This window comes from Pleurodeles waltl, chromosome 8 (genome assembly GCF_031143425.1).
Source record: "Pleurodeles waltl isolate 20211129_DDA chromosome 8, aPleWal1.hap1.20221129, whole genome shotgun sequence".
NCBI classification, from domain to species: Eukaryota; Metazoa; Chordata; class Amphibia; order Caudata; family Salamandridae; genus Pleurodeles; species Pleurodeles waltl.
The window spans coordinates 1,193,808,618-1,193,832,453 of NC_090447.1; the positions used below are offsets into that span (position 1 = coordinate 1,193,808,618).

General features: G+C 43.2%; 1 protein-coding gene across 1 annotated transcript in view; it reads right to left on the bottom strand.

Annotated features, from left to right (window-relative positions):
* The window catches only part of LOC138250519 (mitochondrial ornithine transporter 1-like), a 133,761-nt gene that overhangs the window by 22,535 nt on the left and 87,390 nt on the right, over positions 1-23,836 (bottom strand). Inside the window, exon 6 of the mRNA XM_069205476.1 lies at positions 3,300-3,458. Coding sequence (XP_069061577.1) covers positions 3,300-3,458 — 159 coding nt within the window. The remainder of the gene's footprint in view (positions 1-3,299; positions 3,459-23,836) is intronic.

The window sequence follows — 23,836 nt, forward strand, 5'->3', positions numbered from 1 at the left end:
ATAGACCTCGAAAAGAGTTACCAGAGTATGTTCCACCCATGTTGTCTCGGCTGCCAATTGTCTGAAGCGTGTGATGTATTGGAGAACATCTTGAGTGCCTTGTTGACTATCACATAGCGCTTCTTCTGCTGATGCTTCCAAACCTGGGCGTTCAAACATTTATTTAAATGTTCTCACAAAAGCTGTATAATCAGACAGCACCCGGACATTGGAGGCTACTAACGGAGTCGCCAAGGCAGGTCCAGACAAGACACTGATGAGATAACTCACCTTCGTTTTATCTTGCGCAAATTGTGTTAGTCTAAAGGCAAAGTAGACAGTCAAAGCATCAAGAAATTCTCGCAGCTTTTTGGTTCTCCTGAAAACTGAGGTGTAGTAGTAGAGACGGTGGGAACATCTGTAGTTTGGAATGCCAGGGCTTGTCGTAAAGCCAGGTTTTCATTTCCTAATTGTTGCAATTCCAGGGCTTGTTGTTGAATAGTTAAGAGTAGTGACTGGTTAGGTTCTGCAGCTGCCATTGCAGTATTTTCCATTCTGCCTGAAGAAGTCTGGTTCGTTTGGCGCTGCAATCTGTCACGAACTACTCGTTGTCTATGTCTGTGGCCCACTGGAACTGCGGAGAGGTCTTGATTCTTATAGGTTCTGCCTTGACCCAAGTAGGGGCAACCCTTTCTGGTAGCCATGGTGCTGCCGACAGAGGGAACGCCAAAAGCAGTCCGTGCCATCCAGAAGGAGTCCCAGAGGGAAAAAACCCAAAAGGAAAAGACCTCTAAGCAGTAACTCCCTGAAACAAAAACAAAAGTAAAACATAATTCTGAACAATAGGACACAAATAGTAATAAAAAAAGCTGGAACAGGCTAGGAAAAAATGTAACTGACAAAGAAGAAACAGGAGAGAAGATCACCACCCAAAGGAAGTGTTGCAGCACAAGGAGAAACAGGAATCACACACCTTATATACCCAAAAAACAGGAAGTGACCAATAGGAAGTAAAAAGACACCATATTGGTTTGGGAATACAGCATAGAAACCTACAGAAAAGTCACCATGTTAAAGAAAGGTTCCAATGGCATGCAGGGAGAAAGAAGCCATGCTGGGAAGAAGAAAAGAACATGTTAGCTAGAAAAGGGCAGAAATACAGGGAGAAACGAAGAAAGTAGAAAGAAGAAAGGAAACATGAAAAAGAGCACATAAGGTAAGAGAGGGTGTGTGTGGAGGGAGGCAGGAACTAGTGGGGGCGCGCCACGCCCGTAACTTGTCGAGGCCCCATGCCCAATTTCGGACCTCGAGTAAAGTAGGGAATGGCAGGGGCGCGGCATGCCCTGCTGCTGCGGATCGAAGCCGTGCCCGAGCCGGATGCTCGGCTCGCGCCGCGACAAGGAAAGGATGACACACAAGGAAATCACATAATTTTCCAATGAATTTGCAAGGTATCTGGGAATTCCAATCAGAATGTGTGAATTTCAAAAAGTAGTAAAATTACACTTCGATGTGAAAAGTGTTGTTGTATTACTTTTTTGTGACTTGGCCACCTTAAACTGAACATGCTATTGGCTTAAATTATTCCTTACTGTTGACATGTTTTAATTTATAAGCACTTGTAAGACACTATCCATAATGACATGCATTGACAGGAAGTCTTGTGTAATTTTTTTATTAAACTATTAGAGTGCACATTGCCCTACTTACTCTAGTTAATCTATGTATTTGATAGAGCTGAACCCTGGAGTTGCAAGGGTCATGCCAGGGGTCAGAATGGTCAAGCCAGGGGTGTGTGACAGGGTCAATAGCTGTAGACTCACTGTCCAGTAATGCAAGGGAAATAGTGATTTATTACCAGAGGACCATCAGCATTTTTTTTGAATGAAGGTTTTGCCACAGAATCAAAAGAGTTCAATTTTGACAATTTTATTCTCTATTTAACAGAAATGTAACGGGTGTCCTGACTACCATATTAGAAGAGCATTTATAGCCTATTGCACTCATAATGCAATGAACAGAACATCAGCCGTGTTTATGACGGAGTACCATCTGCCAAACTCCATGTAATCCCCCAAATGGCTTATTTGCAACCGCCAAAGTGCTTGAGCAGCAGTTGATGCACCTCCACCTTCCCAGCTAAAGCCCTTCAGCCAAAACAAGAATGGTCTGCCAAGTTAGCAGAGCTTTTTCAGTAAAAGTTTTCCTGTCAACACAGTTGGATCACTTTCAGTGAAAAATTCTTGTGGCTAGATCAGGCATCATGCTTGCTTCTTACAAACAAACCCAGAAGTAGAAATGTGTTTCTGAGGAACAAAAAATGGCACCAATCTCAGTGAGTTTACTGTTACTGCGTAAGTGATATTTCTGTTTTTTCTTGGGCAGGGCCGATTCAGTTGGTGGCCCAGGCAGTGAAAATGGACACCAGAAGTCCCATCTTAAACAGGACAGTCTTGATCTGCATCAGCTGGTGACAAGTGGCAGATGGACCACTGGTTAAATGTTTCTGATGACAGCCAGTGGAAACTCTGCTGTTGTATGCCGGGAGGTTTACCCACCTCCTAATCAGATGGGGCAACCCCCGATTTTGCAGAGTGAGAGAATATTTATGATGATTCCCCTGCTCTAACACCCTTAAATAACCCCATTATAAAGGCATTATTAACTGTCATTACAGTAAAAAAGACCCAATTTGCACTTTTTAAACGTTGGTATGAATCTTAAGAGTGAGGAGATAAACTCAAATGTATGTTACAGTCTAGACTGCCACAGCTGGATTACAGTAAAATCATCCACAGCGTCGACGACAGACGTTACAGATCATATATTAATATTAAGAGCTCAAACAGGGAATTTAAAAATTTCTATGAGAAATAGTAAATCCAGGGTTAATTGAGTATAAATAAATATAATGCATGTTATGGGAAAATAAAAACACCTAACTTCAAGAAAGGTTATCATAGATTTTCAAATTACAACTGAGAATATTGTCAGTGGAATACATTTGATTGGGTCTAATTGGGTGTACTTCTGAATTTGCTCATGTGTACTGATATAGTATCAACAATAAAAAAATGATGATTCTAAGAGAGATGAAAGACTCACAGCTCAGTTCGATACAAACGTACTGTGAAGCCATAAGACTCGCATCTCTAAAGTTGAAAAAAAGTTACAGAAACTGCACTGGAAAACATAAAATGTCTGGAAGAGCAGGGATTTCATATTGCGGGTCATTCATTGCCCGAAAACGTGTTAGCTGGAACTTCCCCTACAAGAAGCGATCAGTGAGAATTATTCTTTCGAATGGCTGCTCCACTTACCCTCATTTTTAACAACATTGGCAAATGTCTTCATGAAACCTGTCTGCTTCCCCGACATGGACATGACCTGGATCCTAGACTTGATACAGTCCACCGGAAACACAATAAGCCACAGGGCAACACCGCCAAAGCCGCCACTTACCACTAAGGGTAAAACGCCTGACGAAAGAAGGAATACAAGTTTTTTCATTATGCATACAGACCATAGTTTAATATAATTACTATACAAAGACACATGTAGCCATAATTTAATAGGCATGCAAACACGACTTTGTCTTGCATAAAATGTAGATAAAGAGAGAGATACATAAATAGAAATGTACTGCTCACAATTTGCAAATTAATACAAACTGTAAGGTCTAGCTGGTCTATGGTTTAGGATGTTTTGATATTTCCTTTAGCAAGCAATTCACCTTCAACCACACAATAAGTAGAATTATATATGGATATATATATAGTGGCTTGTAGGCATCTGTGTCAGGCAAGAGAATCTACAACATGATTGGAAATACTAAAGACTTGATTAAAAGTCACACCACCTGATATTAATTATACCAGGTCTATAGATGATTCCAGGTTGCAGTATTAAAAGGGGATTAGCAGTGATTCCCCTGTAGATCATGTGGTAATAGTGCAGGAGCAATGATACTGTTTTGGTCCATATCTTATTGTTCCTTTCAAAATTAAATTAACCTCTAGGGTGAGGTGGTCATGACCTCTTGATCTAGAGCACAAACCACTAGGCACTGTGGATGGAAGTCACGCCCAAGCATGTAGCAGCAGGAAAGCTATTCACGTGCGCAGCTCTGGGACTCCACCACTCCAGACCCCGCTAGACCAGAGAGAAAAAGCCTTCTGCTCCCGTTCAGGAGGTATGACTTTCTTATACTAATTCAACCATATCACTGATACTCAGTGACGTCAGTTGCAGGAAACGGCACCAAGAAAACACTTCCTGGTTTCCCCTCAGCTGCAAAGGGTGCAGAAAGAGCCCCATTCTCTGCACTTATAGGGAATTATGCCACAGACATGTTGTTCTGTGATTCTCAGCGTACCAGCAGAACCCTTTACCTCGTACAAAGTGCAAGGTGATCACAATAGGCTGCAATCACCTGGAACGCCCACAAGACACTAGGGATAATAATAGATGAACTGGTAGGGGTGATCACTCAGGGCATGATCTTTGTTTCCCCATCAAAGAATGCTGCAATGTGTTGGTGACACCTTTCTTTTGGATCATTGGAACTATTGATCAGAGCATTTTTCATGACCCAGAACAAAGATATTACCTGGTATTATGTTCCTTACACTAAATAAACCATTTAACAACCTTAAAATAACAGAAGATTGTGAACAAACAAGTAGGGTCCTACACCCACTCCTGGCAGTTTGCATGTAGCTGCTTGATGGAGGTTCATAATTCGCATTGCTATATTACAAGAATTATAACTTTTGAGCTCACGGTAACACAAGGATCTCAGCAGCAAAAGCAGTAACTTAGCTGTCTAAATAAAATACAAACACATCCCATCTTTTGTTTCTAAGCCAAGTTCCTTTTCCGTTCAGCAGGAAGAGCAGCTACAAGGGTAAGTGTACACTGAGCTTACCAACAGTCTGTGAGACTTTTGCCCCGATAGACTCCAAAGATTGTAGAGGAGTAGAAGGTTTGTTGTCTTACACTGCTAATGAGAACTGTGTACTAGACATCTGTGTCTTCTTGCTGGTCTTGTGAAACACTCTGGACCATTAAAATAGAGATTTGTTTGTTTCTGCAATAATAATGCACTGGCCCTCCTTTGTGGGGCTAAAGGCAAAGTGTTGTTTTACTGAATGTTGCAAGGTGTTGCAAGTGGTAGCTGCTTGATACTGGTTCATATTTCACTGAGCTATATGACAAGGATTGTACCTTGTAATCTGCTGGTGACACAAGAATCTCTGTAGTAAAAGCAGTAGCAACATTTTATAGAATCCGATTCGCAAGAAGATGTTTAAAAGGAACGCCAATATCACAAATAGACATATGGTAAGTCATTTTACATTTCAATTTATTCTCAAGATCGTCTCCAAAGCCATATTTCTATCCAGCAAACGTCTTGCAGTTTCTTTGAGAAATTCACATATAAAAGATTCCAACAGAAATAACAATGTCATCATATTCACAATATTAACTCAGGACGACAAAACAAGGTGATTTTGTGATGCAGGACGGGAAAAACGTCAACGCGCTGGAGAAACGGTAAGTTCAAATTTAGCAGACATGCATTATGGGTTACAAATGGTTCAGAATGTTATGTAAGCAGAGGTGGTGTTTATTGATCGAGCTTATCTTGGTTTAGTTTCATATTTGTTACAAAGTCTACCCGTAGTTTTGAAGCAGACAGAATCCTCATCCACATGTTTGAATATTGCGAGTGGGGAAAGTGATTATGGGTCTATGTCTCTCGCAGAGAACAATGGGCTAGATGTATCAAGCGTTTTTGCATTCGCAAACGGTGCGAATGGCCGTTTGCGAATGCAAAAATGCCTTTCAGAATGTATGAAAGGCATTCGCTGTGCAATTTTAAAGAATCGCTAAAATAATGATGCCTTAAAATTGCGAGCCTGTTTACAGAATCGCAAATTGCGATTCTCTAAATAAGAAATCGCAAATAAGGAATCCTTATTTGCGATTTCTAAACCACATGTATCAAGCTTTTCCTTAATGCGAATTGGGCATTAATGAATCGCTATTACCACCAAGTTGAACTTGGTGGTAAGCATGTGCAAATTTTTAAAATGCATGAAAAATACATTTTTAAAATTGACATGTAACGCACACATGCCCCTTTGTCATGTGTGCGCATTACATGTCCTTGAAAAAAAATCTTGGGGTGCAGCAGAGGGGGCCATAGGCCCCCAGCACCCTGGGTTTTGCATTTCCCAAATTTGCGAATTCCAATTAGGAATTCGCAATTTGGGAAATGCGAAAAATTCACAAATATGGGCCTACAGGCCCATAGATGCGAATGGGGCCGGTATCGCAATTTGTGATTCGGTAATAGCATTTAGGATTTTTAAGAAATCGCTATTACCGAATCGCAAATATGATACATACCATTTTGCAATTCAGAAATAGAGATTTCTTAAAAATCGCTATTAGAGAATCTCAAAATGGTTTGTTGATACATCTAACCCAATATTGCTAATATACCTGTATTCATAAATACAAAGTATGCGTGACAATGAGGCTGTTTAGCAATGTGGTGCTTGTGAGGAGCTACACAAATATAGTAGGAGAAGGACTGAAACTCGGATGAATGTTGTATATTATTGGTGTTAAATAAAAATGAGGAGCACTGCGATGCAGTGCGTTGGTTTGGTTAGCATGCAATATGTATGGTAAACTGTAGGGGCCATATGTACGAAAGGATTTAGCATTTCTTAACGGACCGCATTGCAATTTCAGTCCATTAAGAAATGCTAAATTTCCTTTCCATATGTACATAGGCAGATAGGGAATTTCAAAATGTGATTTATACCGAGTAGAGATTCCCTAAATAGGAAATCACAAACAGGCATTTCCTATTTGCGATTTCCTAAGCACAGGTACAAAGCATTTCCTAAATGCAAAATGGGAATGTAGGAATTGCTATTACCGTCGATTCCAAGTAGATGGTAACCATGTGCAATTTTAAGAAATGCACCCAAAATGCATTTTTTAAAGTACCATGTAACACACACATGCCCCTAGGGCATTTGTGCGCTTTACATGTGCACTTATTTTTTTTGGGGGGGGGGAGGGGCATCAAGCAAGGCCGTAGGCCCGTAGGCACCCTTGGTTTTGCATCTCCTAATTTGTGATTTTCTATTAGGAAATTTGGAAATGCAAAACCATTCAAACTTATGGGCCTTCAGGCCCATAGGTACGAATGGTGAAGCATTTCCTTAATAGCGATTTCCTAGTAGTGATTCCTACTCTGTAGGAATTACTATTAGGAAATCTCTATTTTTGTACATTCCTTTTCCTAAATAGATATTTCTTAGGATTAGCTATTTAAGAAATGCAAAAACTGAATTTCATGCATGACGGCCTGGGTTCTTAAAAGCAGACATGATGCTTGTTAACAATTGGTTGATAGTGTGGAATGTCACAGATAAAATGAGAAATGTAACTATGCAGACAGGACGGTGTGTAAAGTGCGGAATATGCATACAAGTCAGGGCTTCAAAAAGTGTGCTATGATTTATTTGGAAGCAATTAAGATAAGAATAATATAAGGAGAAATGGGACTGGACGCATGAAGAATGTTTTTTGACATAAGATGCTTATAGCAACTGTTTAGATTTTGAATTACTTATATTTGAATTTTAGAATCTTACATGTAACTTTAGATATGATGCGGTACGTTGAAACAAGTTGTTAATGGTGAGTGGGGAAATCCACTTTTTTCTATGTTCAAGGAAAAATACCGATGTAAACAAATTGCTGTGAAGAATCTAAGATATAAAGGATAAGGATCAATGAGTCTGACCATTATCTTTGAAAAATCGTCTCAGTAAGAATGGGAGGAGGAAACAATGTGGGTGAGAATCTGTGTAGGAAACAATTATTTTTATAACAATTTTTATAATATCTTTTTTAACGAGAGGACAAATGAAATTGAAATGCCATGAAAATGTTAGACAGTAGTAGATTTGAGATGAGATAAATAAAGGGAAATGCTGACTATTGGTATATTATGGAAGAACTAGTTGAGATATTAATTGGGCAATATTGTTCTGCTGCCCTAATTTAGAATAAAACCTCCCCAAGATTTGACTATATGACTTAGAAGAATATTAAGGCGTGAAGATTCGATTTGAGGTAACAGCTCTGAGACTGAGTGGGTAAGCTTCTAAGGAAGTAGTAATTTGTCTATTTGAATCATTGTGAAACTGATAATAAAGAGTTACTCCAAACTGGGAATTGGGCATTCTAAGAACAGATGTCACAGGAAAGGATAATTATAAGCTTTTGGTGATCAGGAGCTAATCTTAGATGTCTAAACATAGATGACACTAATTATAAATTTGGTTTATATACACATTTGTAGTTTGTTTAAAAGTAAAAAGGGGGCACATGTGGGGCATACCATTTATTAGGGATTGGCATATAGCAAATAGACACTATGGGGCATATTTATACTCTGTTTGCGCCGGGTTTGCGTCGTTTATTTTGACGCAAATCCGACGCAAAACTAACTCCATATTTATACTTTGGCGTTAGACCCGTCTAGCGCCAAAGATCTTGGAGTTTGCGTCATTTTTTAGCGTAGACACCTTCCTTGCGTTAATGATATGCAAGGTAGGCGTTCCCTTCTAAAAAAATGACTCCGAGGCATGTGCGCCGTATTTACACTCCCGGGCAAAAATGACGCCCGGGAGTGGGCGGGTCCAAAAAAATGACGTCCAGCCGCTTTTGCGTCATTTCTTAACGCCTGGTCAGGGCAGGCGTTAAGGGACCTGTGGGCTCGGAAGGAGCCCAGAGGTGCCCTCCCATGCCCCCAGGGACACCCCCTGCCACCCTTGCCCACCCCAGGAGGACGCCCAAGGATGGAGGGACCCATCCCAGGGAACTTAAGGTAAGTTCAGGTAAGTATATATATATATTTTTTTTGTGGCATAGGGGGGCCTGATTTGTGCCCCCCTACATGCCACTATGCCCAATACCATGCCCAGGGGACATAAGTCCCCTGGGCATAGCCATTGGGCAAGGGGGCATGACTCCTGTCTGTGCTAAGACAGGAGTCATTTCAATGGGGGTTGGGAGTAAAAAAAAATGGCGCAAATCGGGTTGAGGCCAAAATTTTGCCTCAGCCTGACTTGCCCCATTTTTTGACACCCAAGCTCCATTTTCCCCTACGCCGGCGCTGCCTGGTGTAAGTCATTTTTTTTTACGCACACCAGTCAGCTCCGCCGGCTAACGTCATTCCATAAATAAGGCGCCCGCATGGCGCTTTGGAATAGCGTTAGCCGGCGTTACATTTTTTGACGCACAACTGCGTTGGCGCAGTTGTGCCCCAAAAAGTATAAATACGGCCCTATGTGATTAGTAATTAAAATTAGAGTAGCAATATTGAGTCATACATTTGTACATAAGAAGGTATTCAAGAGAGACACATGTTTGGAGTTAAGCTTGTGTTTGGGAAAGTGTTCTTTATGTATGGGGTTAATCAATACTAATTTTTCAGTAAATGCTGTATTGTATGCAGGATTAAAAAATATTGTGGCAACCTTCTTTAGTGAGTCTTCTTGTGGTATTGAACAACAACAAGTGTTTTAAGGGGGAGGGAGCACACTGCCTCTCACCCCAGCACAATTGAACCCTTAACATTCTGGTATATGCAGTGCACTTACTCAATGTTGCTGTGGTTTTTCACCAAAGTTGGTGCAGGTAGTGCTGTTATCTCTCGACGTGATTTATTGGATGATTTACAACATGTGTACTCACAAATTGATCTAAATAAATGTTCTTGTAAATTTCAGTCCTGAAGAAGCGACATGTGTCACCACGAAACACCTGTTGAGTGAGAACGTGCAACTTTGATGAGCAGGACAACTGATGATCAGAAGCTTTTTTGTTGTTGTCCTGAGTTAATATTGTTAATATGATTACATTGTTATTTCTGATGGATTCTATTATATGTGAATTTCTCTGACATTGGAGACAATCTTGAGAATAAACTGAAATGTAAAATAACTTACTGTAAAGAAATGGCTCCCTGTTGCAGTTACCCCCCACTTTTTGCCTGATACTGATGCTGACTTGACTGAGAAGTGTGCTGGGACCCTGCTAACCAGGCCCCAGCACCAGTGTTCTTTCACTTAAAATGTACTTTTGATTCCACAATTGGCACACCCTGGCATCCAGGTAAGTCCCTTGTAACTGGTACCCCTGGTACCAAGGGCCCTGATGCCAGGGAAGGTCTCTAAGGGCTGCAGCATATCTTATGCCACCCTGGGGACCCCTCACTCAGCACTGACACACTGCTTGCCAGCTTGTGTGTGCTGATGAGAACAAAACGAGTAAGTCGACATGGCACTCCCCTCAGGGTGCCATGCCAACCTCACACTGCCTATGCAGTATAGATAAGTCACCCCTCTAGTAGGCCTTACAGCCCTAAGGCAGGGTGCACTATACCATAGGTGAGGGCACCAGTGCATGAGCACTATGCCCCTACAGTGTCTAAGCAAAATCTTAGACATTGTAAGTGCAGGGTAGTCATAAGAGTATATGGTCTGGGAGTCTGTCAAAAACGAACTCCACAGCTCCATAATGGCTACACTGAATACTGGGAAGTTTGGTAACAAACTTCTCAGAATAATAAACCCACACTGATGCCAGTGTTGGATTTATTAAAAAATGCACACAGAGGGCATCTTAGAGATAGAGGTATTTTACCCAATTGTTCAGTGCAGGACTGACTGGTCTGTGCCAGCCTGCTGCTGAGAGACGAGTGTCTGACCTCATGCGGTGAGAGCCTTTGTGCTCTCTGAGGACAGAAACAAAGCCTGCTCTGGGTGGAGGTGCTTCACACCTCCCCCCTGCAGGAACTGTAACACCTAGCAGTGAGCTTCAAAGGCTCAAGCTTTGTGTTACAATGCCCCAGGGCACTCCAGCTAGTGGAGATGCCCGCCCCCTGGACACAGCCCCCACTTTTGGCGGCAAGTCCAGGAGAAATAATGAGAATAACAAGGAGGAGTCACTGGCCAGTCAGGACAGCCCCTACGGTGTCCTGAGCTGAGGTGACTCTGACTTTTAGAAATCCTCCATCTTGTAGAAGGAGGATTCCCCCAATAGGGATAGGAATGTGACCCCCTCCCCTTGGGAGGAGGCACAAAGAGGGTGTACCCACCCTCAGGGCTAGTAGCCATTGGCTACTAACCCCCCAGACCTAAACACGCCCTTAAATTTAGTATTTAAGGGCTTCCCTGAACCTAAGAATTTAGATTCCTGAAACTACAAGAAGAAGAAGACTGCCGAGCTGAAAAACCCCTGCAGAGGAAGAATAGAAGACACCAACTGCTTTGGCCCCAGTCCTACCGGCCTGTCTCCTGCCTTCCAAAGAACCCTCCTCCAGCGACGCTTTCCAAGGGACCAGCGACCTCTGAATCCTCTGAGGACTGCCCTGCTTCAAGAAAGACAAGAAACTCCTGAGGACAGCGGCACTGCTCCAAAAGAACTGCAACTTTGTTTCAAGGAGCAGATTTAAAGACCCCTGCAACTCCCCGCAAGAAGCGTGAGACTTGCAACACTGCACCCGGCGACCCCGACTCGACTGGTGGAGAACCAACACCTCAGGGAGGACCCTCCGGCGACTCCGAGACCGTGAGTAACCAAAGTTGTCCCCCCTGAGCCCCCACAGCGACGCCTGCAGAGGGAATCCCGAGGCTCCCCCTGACCGCGACTGCCTGAACTCCATTTCCCGACGGCTGGAAAAGACCCTGCACCCGCAGCCCCCAGCACCTAAAGGAACGGAACTCCTGTGCAGGAGTGACCCCCAGGAGGCCCTCTCCCTTGCCCAGGTGGTGGCTACCCCGAGGAGCCCCCCCCTTGCCTGCCTGCACCGCTGAAGAGATCCCTTGATCTCTCATTGAAATCTACAGAGAACCCAACTCTTGTTTGCACACTGCACCCGGCCGCCCCCGCGCTGCTGAGGGTGTACTTTTTGTGCTGACTTGTGTCCCCCCCGGTGCCCTACAAAAGCCCCCTGGTCTGCCCTCCGAAGACGCGGGTACTTACCTGCTGGCAGACCGAAACCGGGACACCCCCTTCTCTCCATTGAAGCCTATGCGTTTTGGGCACCTCTTTGACCTCTGCACCTGACCGGCCCTGAGCTGCTGGTGTGGTAACATTGGGGTTGCTCTGAACCCCCAACGGTGGGCTACCTTGGACCCAAACCTGAGACTTGTAAGTGATTTACTTACCTGACAAAACTAACAAAAACTTACCTCCCCCAGGAACTGTGAAAATTGCACTGTGTCCACTTTTAAAACAGCTTATTGTGTTTTATGTAAAAAGTATACATGCTAATGTAATGATTCCAAGTTCCTAAAGTACTTACCTGCAATACCTTTCAAATGAGATATTACATGTAGAATTTGAACCTGTGGTTCTTAAAATAAACTAAGAAAAGATATTTTTCTATAACAAAACCTATTGGCTGGATTTGTCTCTGAGTGTGTGTTCCTCATTTATTGCCTGTGTGTATGTACAACAAATGCTTAACACTACTCCTTTGATAAGCCTACTGCTCGACCACACTACCACAAAATAGAACATTAGTATTATCTCTTTTTGCCACTATCTTACCTCTAAGGGGAACCCTTGGACTCTGTGCATACTATTCCTTACTTTGAAATAGTGCATACAGAGCCAACTTCCTACACTTACCATATGTGTATTTGTGATATTGGTGTTTCTTTGGAAACAGCTCCCTGCAAATCTGATATTATAAAAGGTTACAGGCTCGCTGCAGCAGGCCCAGTAATCCTCTACGTTATTTCATGATGAATCTAATCTGTTACTAGACAGAGCAAACATTTCTCCAGCAAGTCAACTAACCACCAGATTTATCCTACTGTTATTATACCCAGGAAATTGCTGGTTACACAAAGAACCCAGTACATTCTGGCTGTCTTTATGCCCCTACAATCACAAGATACAGAGGAAAAAGGGATCCAATTTTTAACTGAATATCTTTTGTGAAAGTAATACAACTGCTTACTGCTGCATAAATAAAAAAAAACACCCATAAGGTTAAAGCAAATATAGGGTTCAATGTTCAATAAGAAGTCAATACAAGTAGTAAAGATGTGGGGTAATTCAGTTAAATTTTCAAGCTCTACTATAAGGTGTCATGTCCTGCCATTTGATAAGTTTTGTTTTGACCAATGACTTTGTGTTTCACCACTGCGCATATTAGTTGCTCAATGTTCACCAGTAGCACATGGTATGTTTTGTTCAGTTGAGCCGCCTATTGGCTTTGACATGGCATTAGCCATTACTTTCTGTATTCAGTTTAGCCGCCTATGGGCTTTGACATTGCATTAGTCATTACATTCTGTATTGTGCCTATTGGCTTTGACATGGCATTAGCCATTACTTTCTGTATTCAGTTGAGCCGCCTATGGGCTTTGACATTGCATTAGCCATTACATTCTGTATTCTGCCTATTGGCTTTGACATGCTGTATCCAGTCTAGCCGCCTATTGGCTTTGACATGATATTATATATTGCATTTTGTATTCAGCTTAACTGCCTATTGGCTTTGACATGATATTCAGCTTAACTGCCTATTGGCTTTGACATGATATTCAGCTCCGCTGCCTATTGGCTTTGACATGATATTATACATTGCATTTTGTATTCAGCTCAGCTGCCTATTGGCTTTGACATGATATTATACATTGCATTTTGTATTCAGCTCAGCTGCCTATGGGCTTTGACATGATATAAGACATTGCATTTTGTATTCAGCTTAGATGCCTATTGGCTTTGACATGACACTAGACATTGCATTTGATATTTAGGTTAGCTGCCCATTGCCTTTAACGTGGAGTTAGACATTGCAGTTGAGAATCCAAGCTGTATTTTTCCAAGCTGTGTTTTTGCACCAGAGAACCAAGATGTTTTGCTCTCCTGATAAGAGAGAGTACATGGGCGTTGTTTCTCTTCCCTTGAGCTTGGGAACAGGAGTAGTCTTGGAGACCTGGCCAGTCTCCAAAAGGCTTGCTCAGTTTCCCAGGTCTGAGAGGAGGGGGCACACCTTTGTAACGAATGTAACAGGCTGCAGAGAGTCAGATTCGAATCTGCCGGACCTCGTGCTGGAGCTTGGCGCAGGCTGCCAGCAGTCCCGTGTGGGTAGATGAATCTCTCTTTCTCGCGGCTGACAGGGGTCCTCAGCTTGCAGACCTTAGAAAGATGAAGCTGTGAATAGTTCCCACACGGTGAAGTATTTGTTTTGCTTTGCATTCAATATCTTATAAATATAACCTGCTGTGTATATTGCAAACTGATATATTTTGTTTGATTAACGCGGACTTGAAAGCTACTAATTCGTCATTCATTCATAAACATTGTGGTTGGGGAAGAATAAAATAACAATAAAAGTCTTCTTTGACCTCAGAAGTGCATTTCTGTTGTGTTATGTTAGTGCTTAGAAACTAAATAAGAGGAAAGCACTACATGTCAGACAAAGTGGACAACACATTTCAGTGACAGTAAATCACATTTAGGAAAGCCAATCAATGTTGAATTCCAAATATCTACATGTGTGATGACTAAGACATGGACGGAGCGATGAGAGTTGTAGGATGTTAACAAAGGTTTAATTGAAATTATTAGTAATAGCTGACACTGAGCAGTTTGTACCATTTTATGATATGGTGCTGAAACAAAAGTTGACATGTTTTAGATGATAGGTTCATAAAGGACGTAGGGCCAGATGTAGGTAGCCGTTTGCATTGTGCAAACTGCGAAAATCGCAGTTTGCGCCATGCAAACTGCCTAACGCGATGCTCATTCCCAAATTGCGAGTCGGTACCGACTCGCAATTTGGGAATGCGACTTGCAAATAGGAAGGGGTGGTCCGTTCCTATTTGCGTCTCACATCGCAATTCAGAATTGCTTTATGACCGCGAATGCGCTCGCAAAGCAACTCGCAGTTACCACCAGTGTCACACTGGTGGTAACTCATTTGCAAAAGGGAAGGGGTCCCCATGGGACCCCTTCCCCTTTGTGAATGTTGCCAAAAAGGGTTTTTCAGAGCAGGCAGTGGTCCTATGGACCACTGCCTACTCTGAAAAAACGAAACCAAATGGTTTCGTTTTTTTTTTCATTTTGCAACTCGTTTTCCTTTAAGGAAAACGGGCTGCAAAATGAAAAAAAAAACTGCTTTATTTAAAAAGCAGTCACAGACATGGAGGTCTTCTGACTTCAGCAGGCCACCATCTCTGTGAGTGCAGGGACTCGCTATGGGGTCGCAAAATGCGACCCACCTCATTAATATTGATGAGGTGGGTCTTTGCGCCCCCATAGCGAGTCGCAGACGGTGTCTGAGACACCGTTCTGCATCCGAGATTGCGACTCGGAAATTGCGAGTCTGACAGACTCGCAATTTCCGAGTTGCAATCTCGGACCTACCTACATCTGGCCCTTAGATTCTATAATACTGGAATTGTAGAACATTTGCTTTAATTATCTAAAAATAACTACAAAGTCAAACTATTCCCAAGATTAAATAGAATATATAGACAACTGGACATTCACAAATATGACTGGAACTCTCCTAAATCAGTGTCACTCTATCAATGAAATAATGGTTCTTATGGTAAGACATTGCTCTTAAATGGTCAAGAAGATTGCCAGGAACAGGTCTTTCAAGTACAACCCTTTAGTGATTTAAATGCTTTTGATATTTCATTAGTGAAACAGGTGGTTCTAGCTTGTTAAATAAAGAAACATGTTTCTAAGTGCAAAACAGTGTTATCCCCAGAGAAACATCCCTTTTTAAAATTCTTTGCAAAATTTGCTTATGAGGCTTGGGAGTACCACGGTACTGGCCTAGCCTTTTCAAGTACTGCATCATGATAATAACAACTTTGTTAGCCAAGGTAGATATAGTCTCATGATTATATGAAAAACAGAGAGTCTTCTACTTAAAATCTTTTGAGCACTGCAAGACAGGTCAATGAATCTTAAAGAAACTTGGTATGCTTCAGATGTCGCGCCGCGCGGTACGGCGCGAGCCGAGAGCTCGACTCAAGCCGGGCGTTCGGCTCGGGCCGCGCACCGCGTTGCTAGGACGCGGCGCGCCCCCAGCCTCTCCTGCGCATTTCGAGGCCCCAGACTTGCATGGGGCCTCGTTCTACCTTCTGCTTTCCACTATACTAGGGGTCTATGACCCCTCTTACCTGTTTTTTCGTTTCTTTCCCTTTTTTCTTCTTTTTCTTCTTTTCTGCAGTCTTTTGTTGTGCCTTTCTTTATGTCTTTTCCCCCTTCCCAGATTCCTGTTCTTTCCCAGCATTCCTTGTTCCCTATTCTTTATGGTTCCTGTTCTATTCTGTTCTATGTGTTGTTTCCCTGTCTAAGATGGTGTCCTTTTACTTCCTGTGGGTCACTTCCTGTTTTTTAGTATATAAGGGCTGTGTTTTCTTCTTTCTTTGCGCTGCAACACTTTCTGCTCAGTTAGTGTCTTCGCTCCTGATTTCCTCACCTTTTGGTTCTGGATTTCAGCATTCTGTGTTTCCTGACTTTTGCTATTTTCTGAAGGGCACGGTCTGTTCTTGGCGTCTCCATTGCCTACAGCACCGTGGCTACCAGAAAGAGTCGCCCCTTTTTGGGCCAAAGTCGAACATTGAAGATCCACGCCACCAGATCTGCAAATTCCAGGCGCAAGCAGCACGTGAGTCGTGACAGATTGCAGCGCCTAACCATTCCGACGTCCTCAAACACCATGGATGACACAGTGGCGGCTGCTGCAGATCCGGAACAATCTCTTTTGACCACGATTCAGCAACAAGCTCAGGAATTGCAACAACTACGCAATGAAAATGCTGCGTTACGACAGGCTTTGGCTCTCCGCACCAGTGATGTTCCAACTATCTCCGCTTCTACCCCTTGTTTCTCTGGTGAACCAACCAAGCTTCGCGAGTTCCTGGATGCATTAACAGTGTACTTCGCCTTCCGACCTACCCAATTCTCCCACGACAGGACCAAGGTGGGTTATCTTATCAGTGCCTTATCCGGTCCAGCCTTGGCCTGGGCAACCCCGATGGTGTCCTCCAACGACCCTGTATTGTCGGACTATTCCACCTTTGTGAGTCGCTTCAAACAGATGTTTAGCCGTCCTGGATTGGAAGCCTCTGCTGAAGAAGCCCTATGTGACATCCAACAAGGCTCGCAAGACGTCCTGCAATATATAACCCGTTTTCGTCAGCTGGCGGCAGAGACCACTTGGGTGGAACGTACTCTGGTAACTTTATTTCGTAGAGGACTCAAAGAAGAAATAAAGGATGAACTAGTACATTCTACCAGAGCGGAAGATCTTCGTGGCCTGATGGATCAAGCACTGTCCATCGAATATCGTCTTCAGGAACGGAGATCGGAAAAGAAAAGGAGTAGAGGGTTTTCCCAGCCAAGTAGCTCACAAGCTTGCCTGCAGCGTTCCGAGGAACCTCGCACTCCTGCTAGAGACATCGAAGGGGAACCCATGCAGGTGGATACTACCCGAGGTCCGCTCTCTGCTAGTGAACGAGAAGACAGACGCAAGAGAGGGTTGTGCCTGTACTGTGGTTCTGCTGGTCACATGCTTCGTACCTGTCCTGTACGTCCGCCCAGGCCTTCGGGAAACGCCACCTCCCGTCCTCTGTAAGAAGGGAGGGGACGGGATCTACAGCTATACCTTCCATCAGCTCCTTTAATGACAATACAACCGCCTTGTTCATTTTTCCTGTCCTGTTACAACTTCCTGACGGTCGTCAAGAAAAGACTATGGCATTACTAGATTGTGGTGCTAGTGGTATATACATGGACAAGACGTGGGCTGCTGCTCACCAAGTTCCTACACAAGCAAAAGAAGTACCCGAACAGGTACACACCGTGGATGGATCCTTGATATCCTCGGGTCCTGTAGACACCACTACCCTGATGTTAAGTCTACAGGTGGGAAACCATCAAGAACACATTTCCTTCGATCTTATCACGTCCCCCAACCATACCATCATTCTTGGAATTCCGTGGTTCATCAGACATAACCCGTATATAAATTGGGTAACCCGGACAGTGTCTTTGTCTTCGCAATTTTGTCATGAGAACTGTTTTACTTCCGACAAGTATTGGTCTCCGAAAAGATCCTTAGATACTGAAGGCGTCACTGGTATGTCCATTAATACGGTCCAAGGGGTCCCAGACCACTATTTGGAGTTTCAGGATGTTTTCCAAAAACCGTCAAAACCTGTGCTACCTCCACATCGAGAATATGATTGTGCTATTCCATTGGAACCCGGCACAATTGTTCCTTTTGGGAGGATGTACTCCCTCACGGAACCCGAAAGGGAAGTTCTAAAAGAGTATCTGGACGAAAATATACAGAGTGGTCTTATTGTCCCATCGTCGTCTCCGGCTGGGGCTCCTCTCTTTTTTGTGCCCAAGAAGACAAAGGATCTTCGTCCTTGCCTGGATTTTCGAGGTCTGAATAAAATAACAATTAAAGATCGTTATCCTTTGCCTCTCATCAGGGACATACTAGAAGCTATCAGAGGGGCTCAACGTTTTACTAAATTAGATTTACGAGGAGCTTACCACCTTTTACGCATAAAAGAAGGCGACGAATGGAAGACAGCTTTCAGGACTCCATTTGGCCATTTTGAATATAGGGTTATGCCGTTTGGTCTCACTAACGCCCCCGCAATCTTCCAGAGATTTATGGACTCAGTGTTTTCAGACCTTCTGAATCAGACAGTCGTGATCTACCTAGATGATATTCTTATTTATTCTAGAAATCCTGAACTCCATTCTTCCCATGTGAAACAAGTTCTTCAAAGACTTCGTGCTCATCAACTATTTTGCAAACCAGAAAAATGTGAGTTCGACATGACGGAAGTCAAATATCTGGGCTATCATTTAAGTCCCACCGGCATAGCTATGGATCAGGAAAAGGTACAAGCTATCCTAGAGTGGCCTTCTCCTTCTTCCATAAAAGAAACACAATGTTTCCTAGGGTTAGCAAACTTCTATCGACAATTCATTCTAGACTTTGCCAGACTGACTAGCCACATAACTCACACCTTAAAAAAGGAAAATTTAAAGAAAGGGTTTGTCTGGACTGAGGCGGCTGAAGCAGCCTTTCAAGAATTAAAGAGAGCCTTCACCCAAGCCCCCATCTTGAGACATCCAGATACCACCAAACAATTTATAGTCGTAACTGATGCTTCTGAGAGAGCCATTGGAGCTGTCTTACTCCAACGACAAGAGGATGATGGTCTTGAACATCCTGTTTTCTACTTGTCTCATATCCTTTCCACAGCTGAACAACACTATTCTGTACTGGAAAGGGAATTATTGGCTCTGAAATCAGCCTGCCTTGAGTGGAGACAGTTTCTGATGGGTTCCAAGGAACCATTTGAGGTGAGGACAGACCACCGTAACCTACAATGTTTACGAAATTTTGTATGCCAGAATAGTCGTCAGGCCCGCTGGGCCTTTTTCTTCAGTCAGTACGAATTTTTCATCACATATATTCCTGGATCTCAAAACATTCTGGCTGATGCTCTGTCTCGCCGATATCCAGAGTGTACTCATTCCTCATCTCAGTATCTTCTGGAACCCAGTAAGATCATTGGAGTGGCTCAGTCTTTCCTGGAAGAAGTACAACTGGAATACGCCAACCTATCGGACCACGACATAGAAGAACTAAGACCATTATTACATAAGAAACAAGGATATTTTTATTATCAAAACCTGATATTCCTCCCTACTAACAAGGTGCAAGAAAAGGCATTACAAATGTGCCATGATTCACCTGTAGCTGGTCATAGAGGCATCAAGGCCACTCAAGAACTTCTTTCACGATTTTTCTGGTGGCCTACCTGGAAGCTGGATGTGGAAAGATACATTCAGGCCTGTCCCATATGTGCCCAAATCAAGATACCCCATACCAGACCGGCAGGATTACTACAGCCTTTGCCTGTTCCACCGGCCCCATGGCATACCATCTCTACTGATTTTATGTGTTCACTCCCACCATCAGCAGGAAACCGGGTCATCATGGTCACTGTGGATTCTTTCACGAAGATGGCTCATTTCACTGCCCTGAAAAGGCTACCTACTTCTCAAGAACTAAGTCAAATATTCATTGATCATATCTTCCGTCACCATGGACTTCCAGATACCATAATATCTGATAGAGGACCTCAGTACATTTCCCGTTTTTGGAGGCATTTTTGTAAAACACTAAATATTAATAGAGCCCTGTCTTCAGGGTTCCATCCTCAGACCAACGGCCAGACCGAGCGTCTGAACCAAGGACTAGAGCAATATCTTCGATGCTTTTGCAATTCTACCCAAAGTAACTGGAACACTTACCTCTCTATAGCTGAATTTTCCTACAATAACTCAGTCCATAGTGCCTCCAAGGTCACTCCCTTTTTCTGTTCTTATAGTTTTCATCCTACCTCTTTTCCTACTTCTCCACAATCCAACTCTCCTCTACCCGCTATTACCTATTTCTCCAAACGCCTTCTCCAAATCCATAGACTAATTCGATCTAATTTGTTACATACCAAGAGATATATGAAGAAGGCTGCAGACAAGAGACGTGCAACCAATCCAGACTATCATCCGCAAGATAAAGTCTGGCTCTCCTCCAAATTCTTACCCTCGCGTCTTTCTCAAAATAAGTTCACACCTCGTTACTATGGGCCTTTCCGTATTCTTCAGTTGGTCAATCCTGTCCGTCTTCACTTACCTCATACATGGAAGATTCATCCGGTCTTTCATGTTTCTCAGCTTAAACCTTATGTGCCTGACCCTTACTCACGTCAGTTTCCTTGTCCACCTCCTGTACTCGTGGATGATGTTCCTGAATATGAAGTACAGGAAATTTGTGACTCTCGTCTTTTTCACAAACGCCTTCAGTATCTGATTCATTGGAAGGGTTATCCTCTCAGTGAATGCTCTTGGGAAGATGCATCTTCCGTTCACGCACCTCTCCTGATTCAACGCTTTCACGGTTTATTTCCTCTCAAACCTGGACCTTCGGGAGGGGGACCTACTGTCGCGCCGCGCGGTGCGGCGCGAGCCGAGAGCTCGACTCAAGCCGGGCGTTCGGCTCGGGCCGCGCACCGCGTTGCTAGGACGCGGCGCGCCCCCAGCCTCTCCTGCGCATTTCGAGGCCCCAGACTTGCATGGGGCCTCGTTCTACCTTCTGCTTTCCACTATACTAGGGGTCTATGACCCCTCTTACCTGTTTTTTCGTTTCTTTCCCTTTTTTCTTCTTTTTCTTCTTTTCTGCAGTCTTTTGTTGTGCCTTTCTTTATGTCTTTTCCCCCTTCCCAGATTCCTGTTCTTTCCCAGCATTCCTTGTTCCCTATTCTCTATGGTTCCTGTTCTATTCTGTTCTATGTGTTGTTTCCCTGTCTAAGATGGTGTCCTTTTACTTCCTGTGGGTCACTTCCTGTTTTTTAGTATATAAGGGCTGTGTTTTCTTCTTTCTTTGCGCTGCAACACTTTCTGCTCAGTTAGTGTCTTCGCTCCTGATTTCCTCACCTTTTGGTTCTGGATTTCAGCATTCTGTGTTTCCTGACTTTTGCTCCTTTTGGATTCCTGTTTGTTTGTTCTTGTTTTTTCCAGGAATCTTCCTGTTTGGAGGTTTTTCCCCTTTTTCTAAGGGTTTTTTTCCCTCTGGCGCTATTTTCTGAAGGGCACGGTCTGTTCTTGGCGTCTCCATTGCCTACAGCACCGTGGCTACCAGAAAGAGTCGCCCCTTTTTGGGCCAAAGTCGAACATTGAAGATCCACGCCACCAGATCTGCAAATTCCAGGCGCAAGCAGCACGTGAGTCGTGACATTAGATGTGCACATCAATTCTAGAGTATGTGGGCTGACAAACTTGTTATATAGCTTTAATCTAAAATTACATTTCATACCTAAAATATGCCATTTTACACAACATATCTTGATATGACGTCAGCACAATTGCTTGCACAATCTCAGATGGTTAAAGCCTGCACAAAATATGGCAGAATAATTTCCTGATCTTTTAACACAAACGCAAACCAATATGAAATGGACTAGATCTCCTTTGCTCCTTCCTTCACCAATTAAAGTGTGCTATTGTTTTCTCTTCATTCCATTTTTCTGTAAAGCTCATGGCTGCCCGAGGTAACTTTCCTAACAGGCTTAAATAATAGGTATGAGGTCAATTTGATCATGAACTTCTGATTGACATGATTCTAAGGAATCAGAAGTCATCAGTGATAAATGTTCTACAAAGGATTGCCAATCCATATTTGATTATAGACTTACTTTCAGTAGATTCTCATAGAGCCTTTCAGTAACAGTTTTCTCTGCTTTCTTTGGTATTCCTCAATTCATATCAAATCACTGTATGTATTTTACTCAATAGCTTTTCTGAGGAATTCAGCTATGGGAATTGGTGGGAATGGGTCTTGCAGAGTGTGTCAGCAGTATAACAAACTTAAAAAATATATATATTCATTGAAGTTTTCACATAAAGACAAACATCAACAAAGACAGTACGGTCATTCATTTTAGGCAATAATGTCCAGATATCATTGCATACATCAGTCGGCATTATGTGGAAACACTTGTTTATCTTCTTAGGATACTCAGGCACAACATGTATGGGAGATAGTGCACAATCCATAAGGCATAGCAGTCTTATTTCCCCTTATCTCTGGCTGGGGGTCGTAGCATTGTCTCCCGCCATTGAATCTAGCCCATAGTGAGTTCTCCACTATCCTCATATCTTATGAAACTAACTGAAACAGCCTCTTCTTTGATATGTCACCTTTTCCGCCGGCATTTAATAGTCCATTCCCCACTGCCACTCCTGTATGGAGGGCACCTCTGGAGTGCCCCAGTGCCTGGTTATATCTCTGGTGGCAATCACTAGAGCTAGAGAGCAAACAAGAAGTTTGAAACAGGGAATATCTATATCACTTGGGATCCGCAGCAAAATAAATTGCTGTTCAGGCAAAAGTGTGACTTCCAGTATGGCAGAGAGCTCCTTAATAATTGTAGTCCAATATTGACCATATGGGAACAGTTCCTGATTGTGTGCGTAAATGTCCCCAAGATTGTCCTACATTGCAGTCAGTGCGGAGATGGCACCCTCTCCTTTTTAAGTAGTTTGCTGCGATCATAATGTGTAGAATTTTTAACTGTATCAGGTGAAAACGTGACTTAATGGCCACTTCACATGGGTGCATCAGTACTGCCTCTCAAACTATGTCTTTGAGTTCTCCTGTGTCCCTTTGCCACCTCTCAGCTGGCCTAGGCTGTCTAGCATATTATTGTTAATCATTCTATTCATAGCGGAGATGGCTCCCCTTCCCGGTTCGTCCATTAGTATACATCCCTCTAGTGAGGTAAATTCAGGTAACGCTGCCCCTTGCAACTCCTCAGCTTGCCAAGCATGTATCAGTTCTGCATATTTTAGAAACTAGGCTGGGTGCATGTTATATTCCATTTAAATAGAGAAGAAGGGCATAATGCCCCCTGTTCCAGGATTTCAGCCACCTTGGAGCTACCAATAGCATCCCATTGTTCAAAGCCCCATCGTTTTGTGAATTGCTGTAACCAGGTTCCTTTCCACAGGGATGTTTCTCTGGTGATCTTGTGGTCCCATCCTAACGCCTTTGTAGCCTTACCCCATGCTTCCAGTGTAACCCTTGTAGCTGGTGGTAGTATCAGGGAGCACCCCACAAAAGAGGTGATGTAAATGGGTTCTGTGTGCTAACAGCGCATGTTCCAGATGGAACGTTGGGTGATATTGT